Source organism: Micromys minutus (genome assembly GCF_963924665.1).
Source record: "Micromys minutus genome assembly, chromosome: 17".
Lineage (NCBI taxonomy): Eukaryota > Metazoa > Chordata > Mammalia > Rodentia > Muridae > Micromys > Micromys minutus.
Window position 1 is genome coordinate 21,496,969 of NC_137952.1, and position 26,453 is coordinate 21,523,421.

The 26,453-nt window shown below is 40.9% G+C and overlaps 1 protein-coding gene across 4 annotated transcripts in view; it reads left to right on the forward strand.

The window, feature by feature from the left end:
- FMN1 (formin 1) overlaps positions 1 to 26,453 on the forward strand; it is a gene marked incomplete at both ends in the record, with an annotated part of 316,637 nt that overhangs the window by 87,786 nt on the left and 202,398 nt on the right. For all 4 annotated transcript variants that reach the window (XM_080931171.1, XM_080931172.1, XM_080931173.1 and 1 more), the window contains one exon: positions 22,838 to 22,899. In XM_080931171.1, the coding sequence (XP_080787297.1) occupies positions 22,838 to 22,899 (62 nt within the window). The remainder of the gene's footprint in view (positions 1 to 22,837; positions 22,900 to 26,453) is intronic.

Consider the following 26,453-nt stretch of genomic DNA (forward strand, 5'->3'; position numbering starts at 1 on the left):
GTGGTTATGAGTCACTGTGTGGTTCTGGGAATTGAACTCAGAACCTCTGGAAGAGAAGACAGTGTTCTTAACTTCCGAACCATCTCTCCAGCCCCCATTTCTGCTTTCATGAGAAGCAAGTCCCATGTAATTGTGATGTAAGGCTGAATTTTATTTATGGTTTTCTGGTTATTTATTTTAATGTTATCCAGTTTTCACCAGTATGATAGTTTAAGTAAGAAATGTGCCCCATAGGCTCATGTATTTGAACACTTGGTGTTCCTTTGATGTTTAAGGAGATTGCAGAACCTTCAGGAGATAAAGTGTTTAAAGCACCACCTCACTTCCTGTTCTCTATCTGTATCTCTGTCTCTCTGTGCTTCCTTTGTGGGATGATGCTATCTCCCTGCTTCTCCATCCTGCGGCTGCTGGCCTTCTGCACCATTACGGACTCATCTCTGAACCTGTAAGACGGAATAAACCCTTTCTTCCTTTAGTTGCTTCTGGAAATAGTATTTTACCACAGCAATAGAAAAGTAATCAATACAATTAGCATATATTTATTATTTTCAATAGGTTTAATCATGACATTTTAATAATGTGAAGATGAACATGTATAATAAATGCATTGGCCATGTGCAATGTATATTCCCCTTCTCTGAAAATCTGACATCCTCTCAATACTGAAAAGTGTTTACCAAAAATAACTTTTTTGACTTCAAGATAAAGGAAAATATTAGGACATTTTTCTGTATATGAAGTAACAGAGTTCAAGGGTCATGCCAGAGCACTCAATTTGTCAAAAACAAAAACAAATGAATGATTTTCAGATCTACATCCTGGGTTCTTTTTTCCTCTGTTAGCATTAGACTCCTCCAGTATACCAGTGTTCAAGATACATCGAAGTGAAGTCAGATAAAGAGCTGCCATTGTGTGCTGGGATCCATGGCATGGCTAGGGTAACTCCTAGGGGATTTTCCTTGAGTTTGTGAGAACACAATCTATCTCATGATGTAATCCTAGAACTTGCAAATGGCTTGGACATCAGAGCCCGAGATTACATCTCACTCCTATTTAGTGACACTAACAGGTTATAAGCATCTACTTCATTTGGTGCTGGTATTAAATTTGCAAATGCATTTAATAAAACACTCGTTCAGTCATCAAATATTCACCGAGTATCTGCTATGCACAGGCAAATGTGATTGGTGCTTGGAACGTAGAGAGGTACACAGCAGGACTGTTGCTCAGAAGGGGCTTATGGTTTTAGTTTTAGTTTTTAGTTTTGTTTTTCACCAGGGTATAAGAGGGCAGGTTGGCGAGTGAAGAATGGGAAAAATGTGAAATGTATACACAGGCTTAATTGAACAGCCTCGGTGCTCTGATAGAAGAATGTGTGGTATGTGATCGAATGATATCAGTCCTACACAGAGAAATGAGAAGAAGCCTCTCAAGTCAGCTTGGAAAATGATAGTGTAAGAGGAATGAAGCTCAGAAAGAGCAAACACACAGACAGACAGACAGCAGTTCCTTGTGGCTGTTGTAAAGAAATACAAAAGCAAGCTGGGTCAGGCAGCATAGACTTATACTCTCAGGTACTCTAGAGGCTGAAGCGGGAGGACCCCAAGTTCTGGGCCATCCACAAAGATATACAGTATGGCGTGCAATGGGGTTAAGCCTGTAGTCTGGGGGATACCAGGTCTTTGGAGAAAGAGGAATGTGAGGTATGGCATGTTGAGGACTGACCTATAGACATTTGTGGAAGCTATTGAGCAACTTTAGGGAGAGAAATAACATAACCAAATATGGTTTTTTTGAGAGTATTAAGGAAGAATGTTAATGCCAGAGGGACATAAAGAGGGTGGAATGAGTAGGAAGTCTTGCCCAGAGTTCCTTGTGTGGTCTAGAGGGAAGATAGTGGGGACAGTCAGTGACTTTCACTACCTTGTGCACAGATGCACTCTATGTCTTCATTATTCTTGATGTGACGTGATAATGGAAAATGAGATAGTTTAAATCAGTAGATTCCCCTGGTTTCACTTTTACATAATGGCTCATCTTTTTCTTTCTTATTAATAAACCTATTGCTTGGTATACCAGAAAGATAAAATAAGATCATTTGAATTTAAAACACTGACTATCTTGTTCATCCTGGGAAGAATATGAAACTTTAAAGTGATATATATGTGTGTATACTCTTTATTTTGTCTATGAATCATTTAATTATTGGAGGAAATGTATCTTTAGTGCCAGACCATTTCATCAATAATGAGTTCATAAGAAGCAAGTTTTCCAAAAATAACTTTTCTAGGAATTATTTTTCTTAATAACTTATTTTCTTTTTAATTAAAACATAACTACTATATTGCAACAATCCAATTAGATAGCATACTGCCAACGCACTAAGCTCCTTATGACTAAACAGTGCCAACTAAAGTATTCTATACTTTCAGACTCGGCCAATGTTTCTATCTTGGTTTCATCTTTCAGACTCTACCCACTTGTCTCTCAGTTTTGGCTTTGCTTCCCTGACTCTCCCACCATCCATGACGTCTTCTGAATTCTCATCAGACACTGCCTATGACAGCTGCTTGATTATTAAAGTTTTACTTAAGCCTCAGACCACTTGTTGAGCACTCTGTTTTTTGAGCCCTCTATTCAGATTTTCAGTGAAGAATAGTCTTTTGACCTTTTTATTAAGATGCACAAACATTTGTGTAATCAAGAGACGGAGAGTCCCCAAACCAAGGGACATAGCAGGGGTCCCTTTCCAGGGGTCAGATAGAGAACATTTACAGCAGTTTTTTTTTTTTTTTTATCCCAGGTCCTTCATTATCTTTAGTAATGTATCTGAAATACACATTTGTCCATGGGGGAAAAAGCCAATCAAACAAGACAACCCACAACTCCTATAGCAGGGGATTATTCTGAAACCATGGGTGACCATGCCTGGGACCCAGATCTAGTTTCTTTAAAATTTATATTCTGTGTTCCAATATGTTTGACAGTATAACTTCTTCTGGGAAACTTGTTCACAGTTTATTAAAACACGTAACAACACATCCTACCCATTCCAATAAAATGAATAACTTACCCAGAAGTAAACCTACAGCTAACATTCTTTTGGTAACTAGAATGTTCTTTTATAATATTGTTTTTATATTTCTATCCCATAGAAATTATGAAATGGTGATAAATACAAGGCATTCATTTGGAAAACTATTATTTGATAAGTTCTGTGGGAAAACTGAAATTATGTATGTATGTATATATGTATTTATTTATTTATTTATTTATGGCTTTTCAAGACAGGGTTTCTTTGTGTGTAGCACTGGCTATCCTGGAACACACTCTGAAGACCAGGCTGGCCTCAAACTCACAGAGAGATCCACCTGCCTCAGCCTCCCAAGTACTGGGACTATTGGTACATCACCACTGCCTGGCTCTGAAATGTTTTAAGAGATAAACCATAAAAAAGTTCTGAGCATTAAAGCAGAATTGGTTCATATTTGTAAAAAATCAGACAGTGCTGGGTATCATAAATCAAGACGTTTCTTAGACACCATTGGCTATATCTATATGTGCTAGAGTTTAAGATATCAGTACTAATAAATTGTTCATAACTTGACTTCACCACAGTATTAATTTACAAATGTTCTAGATGTCACTTTACTTACATGTAAGAAGAATGTTATTTTTTTAGGAAAAATTTTTTTTAAAAAAACAAAAGGGTGGTGCATGCACTGTTTGGAAAATACTGTTTTGGGCTACCCTCTGAAACACACTGCTCCCAAATCACCTGAGACCTGGTTAAAATTATGGGTTGCTATTATCGGGTCTTATCTAAGAATAAGAATACACGTGAGTATAGCTGACATTTAATTCATCAGTGCACATAGCAGAGCAAGCAGCTCATTTTACCCATATGTCAGTCTTGTTTGTCTTTCCCCAGGGCACGCTTCACTGTGCCTCCCTGCCTGGTTCATAGTGGCTTTAACCAGAGCCTGAGGTTACAGAGGACACAGCTCTCTAGAGAATCTTCTCAGAGGATTCCCTTCTCCGAACTTTGTCCCAAGTCCATCCAGAGTTCCTACCTGCCCACAGTCAGGATTCTGGACCATTTCCTTCACTCCTTATTCCTTCCCTCTCCCCAAGGTCAGATCACCTCTGGAGTATTGGAGGCTCTACTGCGAGTCAGATGTAGGTATTTCCACCATGGGAGACCATGCCATACTGTGGTGGACCCAGAGAACCATGCAGTGTCTGAATCTACAGGGCTAGCTAGTCTTTTGAGTTGCCCTTGGGAGGTTTCCAAGAGAAGAACCGGACTATGTTTAATGAAGTTAATCTAAAGTCAATGAAGGGCTTCAAGCCTCTTTAATAAAAGTTAGGTGTGAATCTTGATATAGGCCCATAGGACGGAAGAAATGCGAGATGCCCTTCAGTGGTTCTCTTAGGGAGATGGGGTAGCTAGAGCAGTCACCTGAACAAAGGAACAAGAAAACAGAGGGTGGCCAAGGGGATACAAGCCAAGGGAACAGAAGATGCGAATCCTCTAGACTGCTGGAGAAGTGTCCAGAAATAATCTAGAGCAGCCATCTTTATCAAGAGCCTGAAGACTTCCAAGGGTTCTGGGACAGAACATTTGCAAATAATGTCAAATGGAAACTTAGATATCGTAAAGTATTTGTTACTAAAATCTGCAGCCCCTTCAGAACTCTCTCCTTTTAAACCAATTTTAAGCTTATAATAGTTTTTTGGCACTTGGAAGGCTGAGGTAGTTTAAGGCTAGCCTAGTCTATATTGAGGTAGTTAAAGGCTAGCCTAGTCTATATTGTAAACTCCCTGCCACCCAAGGCTACTTAGTGAGATTTCTATCAGATATGAAAATAGGTTTAGGCGCCAGTTTATATATGTAGCTTTTCTGTTTGGATTTGTGTCTTTTCATTTATTTATTTTTTAAAAAATGTATTGGGTGCACAAAGAATAGTGTTCTACATCGTACAAGAGCATTTGCCATGATCTCTCATGACCTTTGCTAAAACTGTGGATTACTCTTACCTCTTAATGGGTGTCACTCAGGAGTGAGAAGACGCATGATTAAAGCTGGCATTCTCTGAGCTAGTCCTGGATGTCAAAGCAGGTGGATGTGGAAAGCTCATTTCTACCAAGTCTTAGAACTGTTTAAAACGCATTGGACCTCCCACCAGATCTCTCTATCTAAACCGTTAATACTGGAACACATGGGCCTTATTGCACTTAAAAGCATATAAAACTGATTTCTCCTGCAATTCATTTTAATTTTTTAAATAAATGTAACACTAATATTCTGGGAAGGGGTCCCTAGACTGTGTCAACTGTCAAAGGCTTCTGTGATGCAGGAGGATTAAGGAGTGAGCCCTTGATGTTGGACATTATAATACCACATAGAGTTTGTTTTGATTATGTTGCATGTGAGGTGAAATGAGCTACCAGACACTGTCTTCCTTTGCAAATGCTTATCAGTACAGTGCCCATTTCCTACGACAGATGCTAATGATTGTACTCACAGAGCTCTGGCCGTAAGTAACCACCGTTTTGTCATTGATCATTATGATAGCAAAGCTCGTATTTGAACAGGTGCATGAGGAGTTTAATAAGTCTTCCTTTGAAAACATGCTCCCAGAGGAAACTTAGAATCCATTCAAAGATCCAGATGTAATTACAATGATCAAATAGTTATCATCAACTAGGTATCGTATTTGTTGACTTTTATACACTGGATTTTATGATTGAGAGGTTTTAAAAGAGCGACATAATAATGATATATCACCATTCCATTACTTTATCTTTGATGACCAGCAAAATTGTTCCTATGTCAAGGGAAACGTCGACCATGGCTGTGACTTTCTATTTCTGTGGCATCTGTTACCATAGCAACTAAAGTAGTGAGCTGTAAAGTGCATAAATTTCATGAGCCTGGCCTCCAGCTTACCAGTTATGAGATGTGTAGACAATGTACAGCCTCAGGCTGTGTATTCTGGTAGCTGGGTACCTGGACGCTCATTCAGCTGTGGCATCTCTGTTGGGGACAACTGCGGATGTAACTCCAGGCATTATATTAAGGGAATGAAATACATATCTGGAAGAACAGAAGCCCATATTTTCTTAAAGATGCAGTGAATTTAAAATGGACCTATGGCAGGGCTTTCCAGCTGGCAGAGATGAGTTGGTACTGACCAGTGGTGTCCAGGACTGCACTTCAGGAAGCAGTAGCAGGGAAGGAAGCTTTGCAGAGGACCAGGCCTGCCATGACCTATCCTGTGGGATGCAAGGTCTCTCTAGTTTGTCCAAATCTTCAGGTACGTCAGGCACAAACCCTCCAGTGCCCATTTTTTCTTTGAGTATAAAGCTCAGATTTGCATATCATAGTGTTTCTTGTCTGTCTTTGTCTTTCTTCTTGGTTTTAGTTTTAGTTTTTGTTTTGAGACAAGGTTTCTCTGTGTAAAACCCTGGCTGTTCTGGAACTTGCTTCGTAGACCAAGCTGACCTCGAACTCACAAACACCCGCTTGCCCCTGCCTCCCTGATTACTGGGGTTAAAGGTGTGTACTGTCATACCCAGCTGACCTCATAATGTTTCTTTTCTCCTCCGTACTCAGGGAGCTGGAATAGCATTCTCTGTATATTCAGAGTTTAGATTTGTGGGACAGAAGTACTAATGCGTGTTAGAATCAATGGTGGCTTCTAGATCCACACTTGTGGAAATGTGTCATTTGCAAAGCATGAGATGCAATGAAAACATAGGTTGGCAACATAAAATTCTAAGGAAGATGACTATTATTCATTTAGTTTTTAATTGTATCCAGACTAGAACCTCACTAAACTTACGGATGTATTTTACTGCAAACTCCTTGTAAAAGAGGCCTTAAGAGTAAAACCAAACCATATCAGGGGACCAAACATCCATGAAGAAAGCATCTTACAATCTTTGGGTCCCTTGGAACCTTGCTGTGTATTCTATAATTATCAAGGGCTATCTTTTCCTGGTATACCCGCTGCACAATGTCCCAAAACCCCAGTCTCTAATTTTCCTATGAAGGCCATTTGTAATCTTCTTTTAAAAAACCCTAACTTCTTAATTCTAAGAGATTTTTTTCTTTTGGTTTAGCTAATTACGTACTTTCTGACTTTTAACATTTCCATTTTCTCCCACCACTTTCCATCTTTCTGGGATCTCCCTCAGCTTTCTGGAAACACATCCGCAGTTTCTTCCTTGAGAACTTAACTCCATGTATGTTCCTCTGTCTGTGAGCCCTTTTTTCCTCTGGAATTCTGTGATGCTATATATTCCTAGGAACGTCTTAATTTCATCAAGAAACAGACATCTGGGAAACCCCAGCTCTGGGGAGAGTCTAGGTCTTGTTCCTTCCTACTCTTAATCTGAGCTGCAAAAAACATTAGAAGAGAATTCTGTAACTGTCCAGGTTCTGTCACTGTGAGTCTGTGTTCTCTGTCTGCACAATACTATGTTCTCTGATTTCGTGTGGGAGATTTCCTCCTGCCATTGTCTCTGAGCCTGCTACTTCAAATAACTCTCTACCTCTTATCAACGCCCATTCTCTGCCTCTCCTTTTACTCTGACGTTTGATTCCATTGAAAAACTATCCATCAAGAGGCTTTAAAGTATGGTAGAAAATACATTGGCCTGGGAGTCAAACAATCCGTCCCCAGCTGAACAGCTGTTTGTATTTTTCTCCTTGTATGACCATAAAATGTAATTCCAAATGTGTAGACATGAGATTCTCTGTTATTAACTGGATGGGTGATTTGTTTGAGTATTTCTTTTAATTTTATTTTAAGGATTTTGAGGGAGGAGGACTGACCTCAGCGGCATCAGAAAATATATCTTTAAAATCTGTGATCATATGGTTTTGATTTGTATATGATGCATAGCATAATTCCTGGGGATACATGAAGAAAATGTCTTACCCCAGATACAGAACCTGCCACTTTAGCCCAGGTACAGAACTGGCAACACACCAAAGAGGGGATATCACCAAAGTCCCACTTGATGAACCAGTAAGTTTTATTAGAGTTGCTTATAAGAACATGGGTATGTGGTTACTTACAGAAGCAGAACTAACTCAAAGACAGCTAATCACCAAAGCCCACCCTAGCTGAAAACCTGGAGTAAAATCCAAAACCTGCAACTGGCTCAGCATGTTAGACAGTATTCTTTCCAGGTAGCTCAATGCCCTGAACCTTTAAAAGGCAGTTCTGCATGTCTCCGCTTTTTCCAGGGAGCTGACCTTGTCTGAGAGTATCTCTCAGCAGTCTGTACTGGGTATATATGCTAGGAAAGAGAAAGGCCTGGTGAATCTGGTCGGTTTTAGGGACTTCCTGAAGCCATTGTGTTGTTTACTTCTTGAGTCTAAAGTAGCTTCCATGCAGGATACACTGACCTCCACTTAGAACATCTGTTGTTTTACCTCCTGCATAACATCCTGTGTCTTAATAAATTTCCCTCCAGAATGGGAGGTTTAAATCTGTGAGGAAAGCTGCTATACAAACAGAACACTACTACAGACTGACTTTAATATGTAGGATGAGATTATGTATGCCAATGCCATTTACTGTAGTGGTAAATTTATTCCTTCTCAATTCTATTATTCTCAAGCTCCTGAACAAGTTCTTATGGGATCATTGTATCAGCAGAAAGGTGGAAAAATTTGAAGACACTTAAGACGTGTTTTTCTCAGCCTGGTGTGGTGGTGCATGCCTTTCTTCCCAGCATGAGGCAGGCAGAGGCAGGCAGAGGCAGGCAGAGGCAGGCAGAGGCAGGCAGGTCTGGGTTCAAGGCCAGCCTTGTCTACAGAGTGAGTTCTAGGACAGCCAAGGCTACAGAAAGAAACTTTGTTTTGAAAAGCAAACAAAAACAAAAAACAAAAAACAAAAAACACTGCTTTTCTCTGTATATACTCACATATGCTAGAATTTCAGAGTTAACCACACACCATACTATAACAAGAGTTTAACTCTACTGTATTATTAGCTCTTAGTTAACTGCGAAGTCTACTTTGTGGCTTCATTGGCTGGAGAGAACAGAGCTTGAGTTGTCAAATGTAGAGCCTATCTTTTAAAACTGAGGTATAAATGTAGCCTCATGACATTATAGTTTGAGAATAAAGCAAAGCAAGAAAAAAAAAAAAAAAAAACCCAATACCCTCTATTTTGGCTTCCTTATCAAAATCACCTGGAGAACATTAAAAAAAAACCCAAAACAAAACAAACAAAAAAAACCCCTCAGATTTCTGTCTTTGGGGACAGGACATCCAGTCATGAACCAAGATCAACCTCCATAGGTTATAAGCCATCCCTGAAGCACAGTAGAATAGCATGGGGCAAGGCTTTATGAGATGGTGAAATTGGTTGGCTAGTGGAAAACTTCTGACTTTCACCATTCTCTGTCTCATTTATGTTCCTGATTCTGAGGTTAATATCACTGTAGAGATCAGAGGTACTTAACTGGGTGCACAAGGGCCCAGTGTCTCACCGCAGCCTCCAGGGTGACTTTATTTTGCACTGTGTTTTAGTGGAATCAGTGTGTGCTATCCTCTTCGTACGGCCTTACTCTTGACATTCTCAGCTCCACACAAGAAGGGGAAGTAGAGACTGTCTGAATTCATATGTGTTTTGTCTCTATTTTAGTGTCTCGTTGTTTATTCCGTTCACGTGGAAAACTAGAAATTTCTCACTGAATTAGTCCTGAGAAAGTCAGTTATCTTAGGAAGCTCCTGTTACTCAAAGTGGGGGGAAATCCTAAAACAGTGACCAGAAGTAACAGCACAATCTGGGTTCTTTTCAAGAGGCTTGTAAGATATGGAGAACCAATAGTTTTGGTTTTTCAAGGAATCTCCTGGACAGTCCCTACCCACATGCATGCACAGTCCTGAATTTCTGCATACTGCTGGCCTGCTGCATGCAGTTTCTAACAAGAATTCTTGGAAATCTTCTAGTTGCTAGACAAAAATGTGAACCTCACATGCAAGCAATGAATACATGTTTAGTGTAAGCATGTGTGACATATTCCATGATCTCATCTGTTGTTGCTATAAGTCCACACTCTGAACACAACTAAACACATGTTTTTATTTTATGTGTCTGGCAAAATTGTGGGCATAACCATGGGGGAGGGGACAGACATTTTACATTCTTTTGTGGGTCCACTACTTTCTTTTGTACCCCAAATTATCAATTGGGTTGATTTTGTTCCCCATTTGTCTTAGAGGTTTGCTCATCTTTGATGCTAGAAATTAACAATGTAGGCTTGAAAATAGCATACTTAACTACAAGCATATGTACCCATGCATGTGTGAAACACACACACACACACACACACACACACACACATACACACACACACACAAAATCTCCGTAAATTCTGAGTGTTAAAGATAACACCAGTTAAACTGTATAGCCACATGCAACAATCCACGTAGCAACTGCAACATGTTATATTTAGGGTACTTTTCCACCATGTGAGAGGCACAAGTGTCTTGTCTCCTTTAGAAACCTGGGCAGGTAGCCTACCTCCTGAGTACTTGTCTGGCCTGATTTAGGAGAAAATTCCACTCTCATTCCAGTTAAATTTGGCTGACTTCCAACTGCCTCTCCAGAGACTGACCTTCAGCTCTCTTTTCTGTTAGCCTTCAATAAAGGGCTTTCAGTCAAAGAGCAAGAGAAAAAGCAGGCAGCTTCTACCAAAGTGTGAGCCCAGCCAGCCCATGCCAGTCCATGCCACATGAAGAACGGAGTCTTCTTCGAGCACTGTGTGTTTATTCTGTGTGACCTTCAGCTTTCTTCTAATGGACTATTTGGCTATATCTACTCTCATATAAAATGTATGAGTGTACATGCATATATTGATTTTAAAAACAGCCATTGTTGCTTACAGGAGAGAATCATAAATAATTATAAAATGATATAAAATAAAGGTAGAATAATATCTGTATCTTACTAACCTTGTCTCTGTACTTCTGAGATTTATGAAGCCAGTGTTGAAGCCCATTCTGCTAAGCTCTGGCTTCATAAAAAAAAAAAAAAGCAAAGCTATTTCTTTGCTGCTCTCTCTAGAGATGGTGAGCTATTCCAGGATTTCTTGTGTGGTCATGAGCTTGCAGAGCCCACTGAAGTGTCATTCATAAGCTACCTGTTCATGTGCTTTCTTAGATGACAGAGAATCTGGAACTTCTGAGCCCTGTGCAAATGCTCTCCCAACTGATGTTCTCAACAACTCTGAGATAATAATTTCATCTCTTTGAAAAGATTCATACTTTCTTTCACTCCATTGTTCCAAAGCTCTAATGTAATATATGAAAATGTGGGTGATTACTCTTAGTGAATTATTGAGTTTGGGTTAGTTCCAGGAGCATGGATAACAGTCACACAGCTGGGTCATGCAAAGTTTGAGTGTTTCACTTTGGGTTTCACTGATTTGAAAAACACCATGACCAAAAAAAGAAAGGTGTTTTTGTTACTTTGTTTGTTTTTTAGCTTCTAGTCCATCCCTATTACAAAAGGAAGTCAGAGCAAGAACTCAAGGTTTGAACAATCCTTATGGTTTGCTCTCCACGGCTTACTGATTCTGGCTTATGGTGTGGAGGCGGCACCGCCCACAGTGGGCTGGGCCCTTCAATGTCAACCATTAACCAAGAGAATGCCCTGCAGGCTTGTCTCTAGGCCAATCTGATAGGAGCATTTTTTTTTTCAACTAAATTTCCCTCTTCTAAGATTGACTCTGTCTTGTGTCAGGTTGACATAAAAACTAACCAGTACAGTTGTCAATAACTCACAACATCTCCGTGTCTGGAGCTCTCTACAAAACCTAAAGACAGCGAATCAGAGTTTCAGGTTTTCTGCTCAGAAATTGCTTACTCGTTATACAACACCATGGAGGGGCCTTGTGAATCCTGTGAGCTTTAGGAACTTCCTTGGCCTTTATATGATTTATTCTGAGACTTGTAAGACTCCTTTACTTCTTGAGTTTTATAAGGTTACATCTCCCTTTCAGAAGGTATTGTTTCAGTGAGAGGAAATAATAACACAGCAGTGTACCTCTTCCTTAATTCTTATAATCTTTCCGCCCCCCACCCCCTCTCCACAATGTTCCCTGAACCTTATTTAGAGAGTATCATAAATTCTTGTTTATTTTTTGCCACTTATAGCTAAGAGCTTGACTGGTTATTATTCACTAACCACTTCCCATAATAAAAGAGGTGGGAACTTTCTTTCAGGACCTTGGCAGATAGCAGCCATCATCGATGGGAGTGAACGGAAAGATTTGGAAAGCAGTGTGGCAGACCCATTACATGCAGTGAACAAAAGAATGGCAGATGCTTCTGTACTGAAGCGTTCTATTTTATTTTAACTCAACACATGCTTTATTGATATAGTTCTATGACATTAAATAAAGTCAACATATTGGTTCTCAGTAGTATATAACTCAATAAATTATACTGTGGAAATTGGTACACTAATTCTACATGAATGGATTTGTCTCAAGTCTCACCATTATTTTTGAAATTTGCTAAAGATCTTGATAAAGCACTGGTCAATTAAATGGCTCCGTGGATTAAGGCCTTTGCCTACTAGAGGACCTGAGCTCTATTCCTGAGACCCATAAGGTGAAAATCTACTCTGCAAGTTGTTCCATGAGCTCCACACACACAAATATCACAGTAGGTATCATTTCACTATCTCTGAATCAACACAAATGTCCTGCCAGATGCTTCTCAACCTTATTTCCTTGAGACAGGTTGTTTGATTGTTTGTTTGTTTGTTGTGAACCTGAGAGCTAGGCTGGCAGGCCCTTGTGAGCCTCCTATCTCACCCCCACAGGACCACAGAACAGGAGGTGTCTTAGTCAGGGTTTCTATTCCTGTACAAACATATTGACCAAGAAGCAAGTTGGGGAAGAAAGGGTTAATTCAGCTTACACTTCCACATTGCTATTCATCACCAGAGGAAGTCAGGACTAGAACTCAAGCAGGTCCGGAAGCAGGAGCTGATGCAGAGGCCATGGAATTTGTTCAGCTTGCTTTCTTATAGAACCCAGGTCCACCAGCCCAGGGATGGCACCACCCACAATGGGCTGGGCCCTCCCCCCTTGATCACTAGTTGAGAAAATGCCTTACAGTTGGATCTCATGGAGGCATTTCCTCAACTGAGGCTCCTTTCTCTGTGATAACTCCAGCTTGTGTCAAGTTGACACAAAACCAGGCAGTACAGGAGTTTATAATTAATTAATTAATTAATTAATTTTATGAATGCTGGATATTTGAACTCAGGTCTTTTTGTTGGTCCAAGTACTTTTACCTTTTTACCGGTTGTGTCTCTGCCCTCGCTCTATGGTTCTTTCTTATTTTTCATTTCTTATGCCACATGAAAACCGTTTCATTTTCAGTATCTTCTACTCAAAAATGCTTTTTAGACAGGAGTTTACACCAGAGATCTTGAGTTTTGTGTCTTGGTGCCTGTGTTCAGGTTTACTATGTCAAGTCTCCGTAATCCCCTGTTGAGTCCTCAGCCTTATTTTAAAAGTGCGACATTGTCATTTTTGTTAACAGCAGTTCTTCTTATTTTAGACATGGTACAGATTCTGAAAATAATGAAACACTTTCAGCAGTGCATTTGATATTTAAAACTTCCAGTGGGTGATTTAGTATTTCTATTGTTGATCCTGTCTGCCTTAATGGGTAACTTTTTTTAATGATGCAAGTTAAAAGTCTGGCCTGAAGGCTCTTACCTATAGAATAATTTGAGGAATTGTGTATTTTCCAGTTGTTTCTCCTGGCCTATGTGAGACCTACAGATTAGAAGTATATCTTATAAGAATGGTGTCTTGGTGTTCCTCACCAGCTTTGATTCGATTCTGTATAACTAGTTGTTGGAATGGGGTAAAATGTAAGAGTTGAAGCTTGCTCTTTGGGTCCTAGTTGATGGTTTGTTGAACTTTTCTTCCCACCCAGGGAAGCACACCCCAGTCGGTTGGTTTCTGAGCTGTAAACCGTAGATTCCCAGCCTCAAGGGTACTCAGCCCGGGTGGCTCTGCTGTAACTGTCCTGCCCCTTGACAACTGCCACTACGTGGTTGCTCCATCACACTGTTGTCTAGGATGGTCTGTTGAGATACTCATACGTGATTGGATTTTTCTTGCATTATTGCTGACTTATCAGTGCCGTATAGATATGAAAGAGCGCCAAACAAACTCTATCCTGGAACACCCAGAAGCCCATTGGGTCGTGCTTATCATTTTTGGATACATGGTTGGAAAAATCCTGTATTTGTTCTGTTTCTCCTCACGTAGCTACCACATCCATTGTCTTTCTGAATGAGAGGGGTTGTTTCTCAGCTTTGGTTTATTTCTCTACCCCTGGCCAGGCCTGCTTCCCCCTCATCCCTCCAGTCTGACTAATCTTCAGGAGTTGCTGTGGTGCCTCCTGGGGAGTTCCAATGTGCAGTATATCCACTGCCATCTAGTGGCAGAACCAGGTACTTTCAGTTCCTTTACTTTTTCTCAGTGTGTGTCTTGAAGAGCCGGAAGCTTTATTATGCTTGGATCCTGAACTTCATCTTTATCCTAACAGAACAGGAAGTGGGAGTGAGAGAATGAGGTGAAAAAGGCAGCTTGTCTAAGGCAGCTAGAATTTCATGGGATGGAGATTTCTCTGAGGTAAGCCATCCAGCCCTGGGGCCGGGTTCTCAATGTTTAATAAAGATAATGTTCAGAGTCATTGCTATAAACACGACCCCTTTGAACCTGTTTGACACCATATCTCAGAACCTAAAGACACAAGTGCTGTTCCTTGTTCAGATTTTTAGGATAAAGCAGTATATAGATGTTTATTTAGGCTCATTAACTGCTTTGCATGCTGGTCTATGTTTTCTGGAGAGAATACACCTCATGTCTCTAGTCCTCTGAGGTATATGCAGGGAGCCGAAAACTTGCAAACATACTTATTAACCATTGCTTGCCTGCAGCAACAATGAATGGTATATAACAAACCAACGTAACATCCAGTGACTTCCAGTAACAACCATTTCTTTGCATGTGTATAAAGAACAGGTTTGTTTGTATGAGCCAGACTGGGCCCTCAGAGCTGGCTTCCCCATCTACTGTGCATCTCTGGGACACAGCCTGAGGAAGTCGCAGGCACTCAGGATGTGTTCTTACTCAGAAGCAGGAAGAGCACTGAGAGAGGCAAGCAAAGCTGTCATCAAACATAAGGCCTTTCATCCTACCCTCCTGGATTCCACCAGCTGAAGCTAGTTGGGTGACCAAGTAGAAAGCAAGGGGATTTTCAGTATATCAAAAGAAATGGGGTGGAAGCAGATGACTGATTTTCCAGCAATGCTCCAATCCATGTCTGCAAGGAAAACATCCGGAGAAGAGCAAACGAGGCCTTTTGAAACAACAGAGGTCTAATGAATTCATACCAGAGTGTCTGTGATGAAGTTTCTTGCATAGAGAAGATATAACCTCAAAAGACCTTTGAGTTTGGATATGTTCTCTTCTCACTGTTCTCCACACCCAGTGCCTGGGGTAGTAGGTTCAAGTTACTATAACAACCAATCCATAAGCTGTGAAGCTTATAAACCAAAGAAAATTATTTCCTATACTTTCAATGACTGGGAAGTCCAAGTTCAAGGTTATAACATGGGTGGGGCAGGATCCACTTCCTGGTTGACAAATGGCTATGTTCCTGTTGGGTAGATACTTATGTCTCCTCAGTGTGAAAGAGATGAAAGGGACACTGTTTTATAAGACACTAATTCCATGCATTGGTCCATGGTAACTTTTTCCTCACGCCCCAGTTCCCACTCAGAAACCACACCTCCTCATAGCATCTTGAGGAATTAGTATTTTAATTCCCCAAGCAAAGCAATTAGATCTGAACAGTAGGATATTAGTAAGCTTAGGGAGTTGAGGGCTCTCCTCATCTTTTAATGCTGGTAATTCTTACGTTTCTGCCTAAAGAAATTGGTACTGAGAATTATAATTCCTGAGTTACAGTATTTCTTTCACCTGTTGTCCAGTGCTGTTTTTTTTTTGGGGGGGTAGAGAAATTATTATTATTTTCTGTGTACATATAGAAAGATAATCAATTGATACATTTTCCACCCAACCTCTGTACAGCCTCGTCCTTCTAGAAGGGACAACATGAACCTTCTGCCTGTAATCTGATCCAGATGCTGAGAGCTTGTGTACACTGAGCCCACACAGAATGTGTGACAAGGATGTTCTGAATATATCCTGAGATTTTCAGGACAAATAGGTCAAACCCACAAGGCTGGTCTGACAAGATTTGAGGAAGAACAAGAGAAGGGTATTGGCATGTTATTAGGGGGGACATAAATGGGGTGAGGGATCCCATCTATGGGCAGTAATTTGTGTGGTATTATTTTCTTCTTGCCCATTGGCTCATATATGGAAGCTGGGAAGGAAGCAAGCTCAGAAGTTGTTAGCAGTGAAACATCAAAAGAATCAAGCATGGGCCTAAAGAGATAGCTCAGCAGTTCAGAATATAAAAGAACCTATAGCTCTTGCAGAGGATCGGAGTTCAGCTCCCAGAACCCACATTTAGGCTGGTTACAGCATCTCATAATTTCAGGTCCAGGGCAGTGGACACCATCTTCTAGCATCCTTGGGCACTGAACTTAATAACACACACACACACACACACACACACACACACACACACACACACACACACACACACACGGAACTCAAACCTAAAACAGTTATCTTGCAGGGATCAGTGGTTTATGCCTTTAATCTGAGTACTAAAGAGACAGAGGCAGATGGACCTGTGTGAGTTCAAGTCTAGTCTAGTCTACAAAGCAAGCTCTGGGTCAGCGAGTGTTATATACTGCAACTCACTGTAAAAAGGGGGGGGAAAGATCTATCAATTAAGCAGAACTTGCATTGTACCATCAACACACACACACACACACACACACACACACACGCACACACACCCTGCACGATGCCCCTGACTCCTTGCTGACTCCTCGATCCCTTTCCCGTTTCTGGCAGGTGCACAGGTAGCTGTTTCTTTCCCATGCAGCATAGTTACATTATTTATGGTGTCAAGGCAGACTGAGACCTGGCTGCATTTGGCCTGCCTAAGTATGCTAAATACAGGAACTCAATTTTTATTTTATTCTTGGGTTTTGGAATAAATGGCTTGTATTTGCTCCATATGAATGAATTATTTTCATCTGGTTTTTAAAAACCATTGGAGAGTATTTCTGCATCCCCCTCATGGTTGGGTAAGTTTGTTTTCTTTTATGAGGGATTACATCCTCCCATTCCTAATGTTCTCTGCCTGTCTCTTTATCTTTGACTCACATTTGCAATACTTTGGCTGTTATTTTCACTTATTTCTTAATCTACTCCCCCCCCTTAAATTAAATGTGCCTCATCGTGAAGCAGTGGCTTGCAGACTTTCCCATGTGTAGTGACACTTCAGACGCTTTCTGTAGCTTCCTCCAAGTTTCCAAGTCTGTAAACAGATGCATCACGGGAGTAAAGACCTGGATGTCTAAATAGTGTGGGTGGTACATGCTGAAGTATAACTCGGAGTAGTTATCAAGTATAACTCGGAGGAAGGGTCCTTGCCCTTGAAGATTGAAGGGTGAATTTTAAAATGTAAAGATGGGAGACTGTGGGAAAGTCCAAAATAGGCTAAGTGGGACAAGCCAGAATCCCTAAACAGAAATTCAGCAGTGACCCTTAATAGTTAGGTAATCAGAAATAGACTAATTTCCTAATATGGGGGTGTTAGTGGGGGTGAGGGAAGGGAGTATGATGGGCAAGAGAAGTCTAGGAATCGTGTGTGTGTGTGTGTGTGTGTGTGTGTGTGTGTGTGTGTGTGTGTGTGTATGTATATGTGAAAGAGAGGGTAGGTATAATCTGACTCAGCAATAAACCTTTCTGTTGGCCTGGAAGTCTAGAGAGAATGGGCAAACACCTAACCTCTCTCAATATTATTAGATGTTAGACCTTACACTGTTCTCTTTGACTCCCCTTTCCCTCAAACCTTGTCATTAAAAACAGAAGAGATCTCCTTTTAAATAGTTAATTAGTTTTTAAATTTCTTTAAATTAAACAACTTTATTTTATAACACAGAGATAAATGTACAGATTTTAAAAGCAATTTTGCATAAAAGTATATGAATGCATTTTTGTCAGTACTTGATTTTTCTTAAAGGTGTGATAGTACGCCTTAAAATCTTACTAGTTACAATGAGCATAAAGTACATGTAAAACAAGATGTAACCTGGAAATAGTCAAAGTTTTATTGGTGTGTAAAGATTAAGCATAATGATTTTTCATTTTCTTTTGGCCTTTGTTTTTCTTGAACTTCATATAGTCTGTAAGTTGTTTCTGGGGTGTTCAGAGCTTTCTGGGGTTAGTATCCAATTATCAGTGACTGCATATTATATCTGTTCTTTTGTGACTGGGTTATCTCACTCAGGATGATATTCTCTAGATGCATCCGTTTTCTTAAGAATTTCGTTAAGTCATTGTTTCTGATAGCTAAGTAGTACTCCATTGTGTAAATATACCACAATGTTTGCATCCATTCATCTACTAAAGGACATCTGGGTTCTTTCCAGCTTCTGGCTATTATAAATAGGGCTGCTATGAACATTGTGGTGCATGTGTCTTTGTTGTATGTTGGAGCACCTTTGAGGTATATGCCCAGAAGTGGAATAACTGGGTCTTCAGGTAGTACTATGTTCAATTTTCTGAGGATCACCAGACTGATTTCCAGAGTGGTTGTACCAGTTGACAACCCCACCAACAGTGGAGAAGTGTTTCTCTTTCTCCACATTCTCGCCAGCATCATCTGAATTTTTGATCTTAGCCATTCTGAGTGGTGTGAGGTGGAATCTCAGGGTTGTTTTGATTTGCATTTCCCTGATGGCTAAGGATGTCGAGCACTTCCTTAGATGCTTCTCTGCCTTTCAATATTACTCCATTGGTAACTTTTGGTATAGCTCTGTACCCCATTTTTTAATAGGGTTGTTTGAGATTCTCTGGTGTCTAATTCTTGAGTGTTTTTAAACTTTTAAAAATGTGTTATTTATATGGGTGGGGTTTCCAGAGGCCAACCTAGGGGGTGGGATTCACTGGAATGAGACATACACTGAATGGGTGGTGGGAATATAGCCTGCATCCCCGGAAGAGAAGCTCTTGATTGTTAAGCGCTGGTATAATACCTATTTTAACAACTTATGGAAGGTGTCCAAAATTTTGAGTTGTTCTAGTGTTTGGACAAAGCAACCTTAAAAGTTTCAAGGTATTCTGAGTTTTGTGTGTTCTTCGTGATTACCAAAAAAAAAAAAAAAAAACAAGAGCCATACCAAGCAGGATGTTGTCATTGATACTTACGGCCTGTGGCTTTGGGAAAGAGGTTCGCCCTGAGCATCTCGGTTCCTCCTCTGTATTTTGGGCTTCTCTAAGTTAAGGTTTGTTCCCAAGGCCAGCAGTATAAAAGCGCCAGCAGCTTCATACTTACCGAGGTGAGCACAGTCGGCTGTGGAGCAGAGCTGTGCGGACCTTTACCTTCCACATTACTTCTGTCATGTTTGATTCTGCCTTCGGCAAACTGGAGACTTCGCCCAGGCCTGGGCAGAAAAGATGTCTCATTACTCTGAGCTGATCAGGAAGCCTACAAAGGAAGCCCCAAGTGAGCTTAAGTGTTTGGTTAGAAGGAACTTTGTAGACGGACATTTTTGTGTGTTTGTTCCTCAGAAAGTTAAATTCTGCCACTAAGGAGGTTATCTCTCTTTCCTCTAAGATGTTAAAAAAGAAACAAACAAAAAACTGCCTCTTTTTTGGTGCAAAATATGTTCATTAATGTCTTAGCTTCCATGGAGTGTCTGGTGACTGCAGCAGAATTTGCCGCCTTTAAGACCTTAGATTTAAAAATCTTTGTTCTCTCACGTAAACACAATCAGCCATGAAATACCTAGGTTAAGTTCTCTTCCTTACTAATACTAACATCCTTGGTCTTGTACGTGACCTCTCAGGAGGATGGTGATGCTTGAGGATGCCCGAAGCTACTCAAGTATTTGGACATCTAAAACTGCAGGGCAGAAGATCACCTCTCATAAGGCACACGTGTTAACTACTGACCTGGCTTTGATCCAGGACTTTTGGAAACCTTTATTAAACATTTTTATCAGGTTTAATGTAGTGTGTGTGTGTGTATGTGTGTGTATGTAAATGTGTATATGTGTATGAGGTTGTATGTGTGTGCATTTGTATGCATGACTGTGTGAGTGTGTGTGAGAGTATGTATAGTGTGTGAGTGAGTGTGTGTGTATGTGTGTGTGTGTGTGTTTGTGTGTGTAAGTGTGTATGCCTCAGTGCATATGTGGACAGAGATAACTTTTAGGAGTCAGGTCTTTCCTTTCACCATGTAGGTTCTGCAGCTGAAGCCTAGGCTGTCAGCCTTGGTGATAATCATCTATATCCATTGAGACATCTTGCCAGCCCTAAGAGCCTAAGAGGGACCTTTATATTCTGCCCTGTTACCATATAAGGTGAGGTCTTAAGTGAGGAATCCCATTAATAAAGGCTGCATTTCCTTTTATTAGTCTTACTGGCATAAGGGTGTTCTTCCTCCCACCTGTATGGTGGACTGCTTAGCCAAAATATTTGTCTAAGGAGGAGACAGATCACACTTTGCTGGGTGTTGGTTTTGCAGTGACCTCTTTTGTCAATTTGTTAATAAGTTAGTCATAATCTATTTGTCACACCCTTACAGACACATTTCATATAAAATGAATACAAGGTAGTTCAGTGATTTCTGTTTAGAGGATAGATACTCTCTTAAGAGACATTGCTCTCCCCCCCCCCTTTTAAAGGTTTATTCACTTATTTTATGTATATACAAGAACACTGTAGCTGTCTTCAGACACACCAGAGGAGGGCATCAGATCCCATTACAGATGGTTGTGAGCCAGCATGTCATTGCTGGGAATTGAACTTCAGACCTCTGAAAGAGCAGCTAGTGCTCTTAGCCACCAACCCATCTCTCCAGCACGGGGCTTGCTTTTTCACAAGGTTGAATTAACTGGTTTCCTTTGACTGCATTATAGATTGGATTGACTGGAGTTCACATATTTATTGTCACAAAGGTTGGTACTCTACCTCAAAGTCCCTTAGAAAAGGAATTTGGCAAATTTAAGAGTTGACAAGAATTCAGTGTGCCTGTAATGAAATGGACAAGGAGGAGGAATAACATTAGAAGAGAGGAGACAGAGATCATGAAAAGCCTTTGGGCTGCACTCCTGTATTTGTGTGTGTGTGTGTGTGTGTGTGTGTGTGTGTGTGTGTGTACCTGTGTACTCATGTGCGTAGGTGTTCTCTCCCATACCTGTTTGGCAGGGGTCTGGACACTAAGTTGGACCTTTCTATTTTGGCTAGACCATCTGGCCATTGAGCCCTTGAACTCTATCTGGCTCTAGTCCTCTGGTCCAGTTCTTCAGTTACACGATGTCATATCCTGATTTTTTGGGGGGTGCTGGGCATCTGAACTCGAATTTTCATGCTTGTGCAGAAAGCATTGTACATGAGCCACCTCCCAGCCCCTATAGGTAGGAGTTTTCGTGACAAGTTCCATGGAAGGCCAGAAGTAAGACAGTCTGGACCATGTCTTTAATAGGTTGTGCAGACAGTCATGAGGAGACTGTTTGGATGTTGGTGAGAGGGGAATGAGGCACCCTCTGAAAAGGAGGATGGAGAGCACTGGAAGAAACATGGTGGCCCAGACTCCACCAGTGGTTGTGTGGATATGGATAAGTGCTTCAATTCATGGTATGGTCCACATAGACAGCCCACAGCATCACCAATGGTACACGGTCCCCGCAGGGCTGCAGTGTGACTAGGCATAGCCCTCAACAGCCCAGCTCCTCTCCCGGTGGGACCTTCCTATGGTCTTCCCCTTTGAACTGGAACCCCAGCCTGTCTGCCTAACTCATGAAACTGAATTAAAGGAGTCGTCTGTTTGTGGCAGTACATACTTGTGACACAGAAAACACTTGCAAGAAACTGGTTTGTCCCACAAAAGTCCGTGGTCCCAGCATCTTTCTCTGTCATTCTCTGTAGCGTGAGTGTCTCTGTGGTTCTATGCACATTAGCTGTTCTCCTGAAAGTAGAATTGTCTCCTATACTCAGCCAGTGGGACGGTAGTTTTAGTAGCTGGCTGCAGCTTCTTCGTACGTGGGGCGGGGGGGGGGGGGGTCATATTTTTGGAATGCATGTCATTATATTCAGATGAAAAGTGGATTAGAAATTTTTGTCCCACTTTCAGCCTCAGTTCTCTCAGGAATCTACTTCAAATGACAGTCTGGGTTTTCTTGGTTGATCAAGAGTGGAGAAAGGACCCAGCATTACCGTCTGTCTGAGTGCGATTTTCTTTTTCAAACGGAGTTAAAAATAGAGTTCTGTGCTCTCAGATAGGAAGTTTCTTTTATAACCTCTCTTAACACATCTGTGTTTGTTCTCTGTGAGGCATGAACTCTCAGGTCCTTGAAGACAAACACCTGATCCTTTCCTTATCTGGAACTCAGTCACATGGCTCTCCTTTCTACCCTGCCCTCGCTGCTTAATTGTGCCATATCGCAAGGAAGGAATCCCCCTTTATTTACCCCAGTCCTGACCATATCTAACAGCTCTCCTTCCTGTCCACGCCTGCGGTTCTTTGGAGGGTGGCTCCCAGTGGGGTTGCAGGTGATGAGCCCTTGGATTCTCGGACTCATCTCTAGCTCCTTTGTAACTGGCTTCTCTTGTGGTCTTCCAGAATACCAGGCTGCTATTCTACATCTGAAGAGGGAGCACAAAGAAGAAATCGAAAACCTGCAGGTACATCTCTTTTGTTTCTACTGAACTGGCCTCCTAACCTCTTGTGGAGTATTTAGCTAGCATCTGCAGCTTCCGGTGGGCACCATTACTCTGTGATGAAAGACTCAGATGTGGCTCGTAATAAACTCCGGTTTCTGACTTTGAAAAAAAAAAAATCAGTGTAAGCGCCTTTGGATTTGTCTAGAAGTGTGCTTCTGTGTTTCAAATCAGGGAAGAAGACAGAGTATTGAGACTTTTACTGCTCACAAGAAGTACTTTAAAACTTGATGGTGCTACCCACCCTGTAAATCATATCTGTTCCGTGCATGCCTCTGTGAGCCTCTTAGCCCCTCCCTGGGCTATGATGCAGATGAAGGGTGTGCTGAGTCATTGTGTCCTCAAGGCGTGCAGACAGGTGCCAGAGGCTCCACCTCTGTTTGCCATCTAATTATCAGTGTCTAGGCTTGATGTTTGCTCACAGGACATATGGCAGGAAGTTCAGAATCTTAATTTCAAGCTGGGGATGGTGAATCAGACCTTGAGTCTAGTCTGTTAGTGGGCGGTAGCCCTGCGAATTACCCAAGAAACAACAGCGGCAAATTTAAAGCACAGCTCCCTTAATGCAAATCTATTATCTGCCGCTTTTATCAGTTTGTGGCTAAAATATCCCTCCTCTTAAATTTTACTGACAAATAGAGACTTATAATCCACAGTGCATGGCATGTTTGGAAACAGTATGTATTTCAGGGGTGACCAAATTGAGTTTATATAAATGGGCTACTTTAATGAACTTGTGGGTTCAATTTGTTTTTGTTGACAAAAAGGAGTTGAATCTAATTGACGGGGCACGTGTTTTAGGATGTCATTCCTTATAGCATGGCTGTTGGGGGTTCTCGTTTCATATACTTGTTCCATTCTCTCAGCAGTGTTGAGGTAGGTGATACACTGCTTCAAGAGTGTGCATTACGACTAGAGTCACCTCAACCTCACCTGTCATACCTAACTGACAGCCTCCCCTTAGTTATTTCCCTACGTCCCATCCCAGTACCACGTTAGACTTTCCGTCTGTAATGTAGCTTTTTTTTTTTTTTTCTTACAACTTTATTTTAAGAAGAGACATACACATACAGATTTTTTAAAAGCATTTTGGCATAAAACTATATGAATATATTTTGTCAGTACTTGATTTTTTTTGAAGGTTTGATAGCATGCATTGAAATCTTACTAGTTACCATGAGCATAAAGTACATGTAGAACAGAACATAACATGGAAACAGTCCAAGTTTTCTTGGTATGTATAGATTAAACATAATGAATTTTAAGTACCAAAAATTGCCACAGGCTATATTCTTAGCTCTTGAATTATTAATGATTTAAGGTCTAGGTATAACTCACTCTGAGAGGGTGCTATCCACTTATTTTTTTTCCGAAGAAGGACTGAGGCTTTCACTTTTTGGCCTTTGTTTGTGTGTTTGTTGTTTTTTTTTTTTTTAATTGAGCTTCATATAACCTGTGAGTTGTTTCTGGGGTGTTCAGAGCTTTCTGGGGTTAGTATCCAGTTATCAGTGACTGCATATTATGTCTGTTCTTCTGTGACTGGGTTACCTCACTCAGGATGATACTCTCTAGATATTCCATTGTATCTGTGCCTGGCCACATTTTCTTTATCCTTTCACACCAGATCAATTTTATATCTTGGCCTTTGTGAACAACATAGTGGGCACAGGACTTCACCCATCTCTCCCTTTTGTTATATAGGTAGTAATAGAGCTGCTTGTTTGTATGGTGGTTTCCTTTTGAACAACTACTAGTTTATATTCCTGTGAAGAAGGTATAAGTTAATGACTCTTTTCACCACATCCTTGCCAGCATTGCTTTGGCTTGTTTGTTTGTTTGTTTGTTTGTTTGGTTTGGTAATAGCCATTGTGACATGTGAGAAATGATACCCATTGGACTTCCAATTTGCAGTCCCCCCATAATTATTGATGCTGAACATATTTCCACATACCTACATTGTAGGGTACTTTTGGAAAACAGCTATTTCTTTCCTTGCTGATGATAAAATTTGCTCATTTCCTACTATGGGGTTGATTATCTGTGGGTGTTTTTGTTTATTTTTTTTTGTTTTGTGTGTGTGTGTGTGTGTGTGTGTGTGTGTTTTGCTAACTGTAGTCATTTGCTATTAGATGGGCATAAATTCCTCTTCTTGATTTTTCTGTTGTGTGCTTCCAAATGCAAATGAAGGGGTGGAACAGCCAGGTAGCTCAGAGGCCACCAAGAAGCCACTCACTGAGCCTGGTTCAATCCCCAGGACCCACATGGTAGAAAGAGAAAAGTGATTCCGATGTGTTGTCTTCTGATTTTCACAGGCATGCATGCCATAAATGAGTATATGTTCACATGCATGCCCACCTACTTACACACAAATACATACATACATACATACATACATACATACATACATATTCATATGTCCTACATAGGTATGGCAAGTCATTTAAAACAATCTGTGACACTGTATTGGGCTATCATGAAATTATTGCAAAACAGTGTAAGATACATGTCATACCCACTCACAGAGTCACGTGGTTTGAAGTGGGAACATGTTTATTTAACAACAGAACAAGGTGGAAAAGTGCATCTCACTCTAGGGAAAATGGTAGATGGGGCACTCACTTCCTTTGTTGTAAAATAACCTCACTTCCTTTTTTCTTTGTGGTGGGATGGAAAAGGTTCTGAGCTGACTAGAGGAATTGAAGTTGACGGCAGAGAAAGAACCATTAAGAAAATGGTAGGCACAGAAGTGATTCCATAGACAGGCTTACTAACAGTGAAGTAGTGAGGGTCATTAGTCTTCCGCTTTGTAAATCAGCCCTGTAAGGAGTGGGCCAATAGCATGATATTCACAAAATGCTTAGCTTTTGAGTTATTACTCCAGTGGGCTTCGAGCTAAGCATATCACACATGCATTACAATGCAAAATCCTCCGGCCCGACATCTCAAAAGCAGAAACGCTGGGCATGCCAGTCAGCATGCTAGCACTGTAGTAAACACCCCACATGACATCCACAGAACAGAATAGCTTTGTTTTTGGCCTCATGGTTATTTGTCGCTGTTCTTTGAGGTGTTTTGTAGTGAGACTGCGTGGTAGGAGATGTTGACTTCACTCAGCATGTGAAGCAAATGGAAAGACTGGAAGGACCCAGGATCCCACTGTTCCCTTCAGAGCCCACTTCCTGTCGGCTTTCTTATTGTGCTATAGGCTGAGCACCAAACTTTTAACCTAAGTGCTCTGAGGGAACACTGGACATCCAAGCTAACATCTGGAGATGGGGAAATGAAGAGGAAAGGACAGGAGCAAACGCAATGTGAGGCTGATTCCTGTTTTAGATGCGAGTTAGATTATGATATAATAGGATTAGCATCACAGAACATTAACAAATTTTCACAATTTGGAAAGGAGATTTCTTAAATCATTATCTGGGCTTTCAGTGATACTAGTAAAGTTAAATTCTTTGTACCCCAAGTATATTGTTTCTGCCAAGTTGCGGAAACCCTGTGGCAAGCTACGGCTG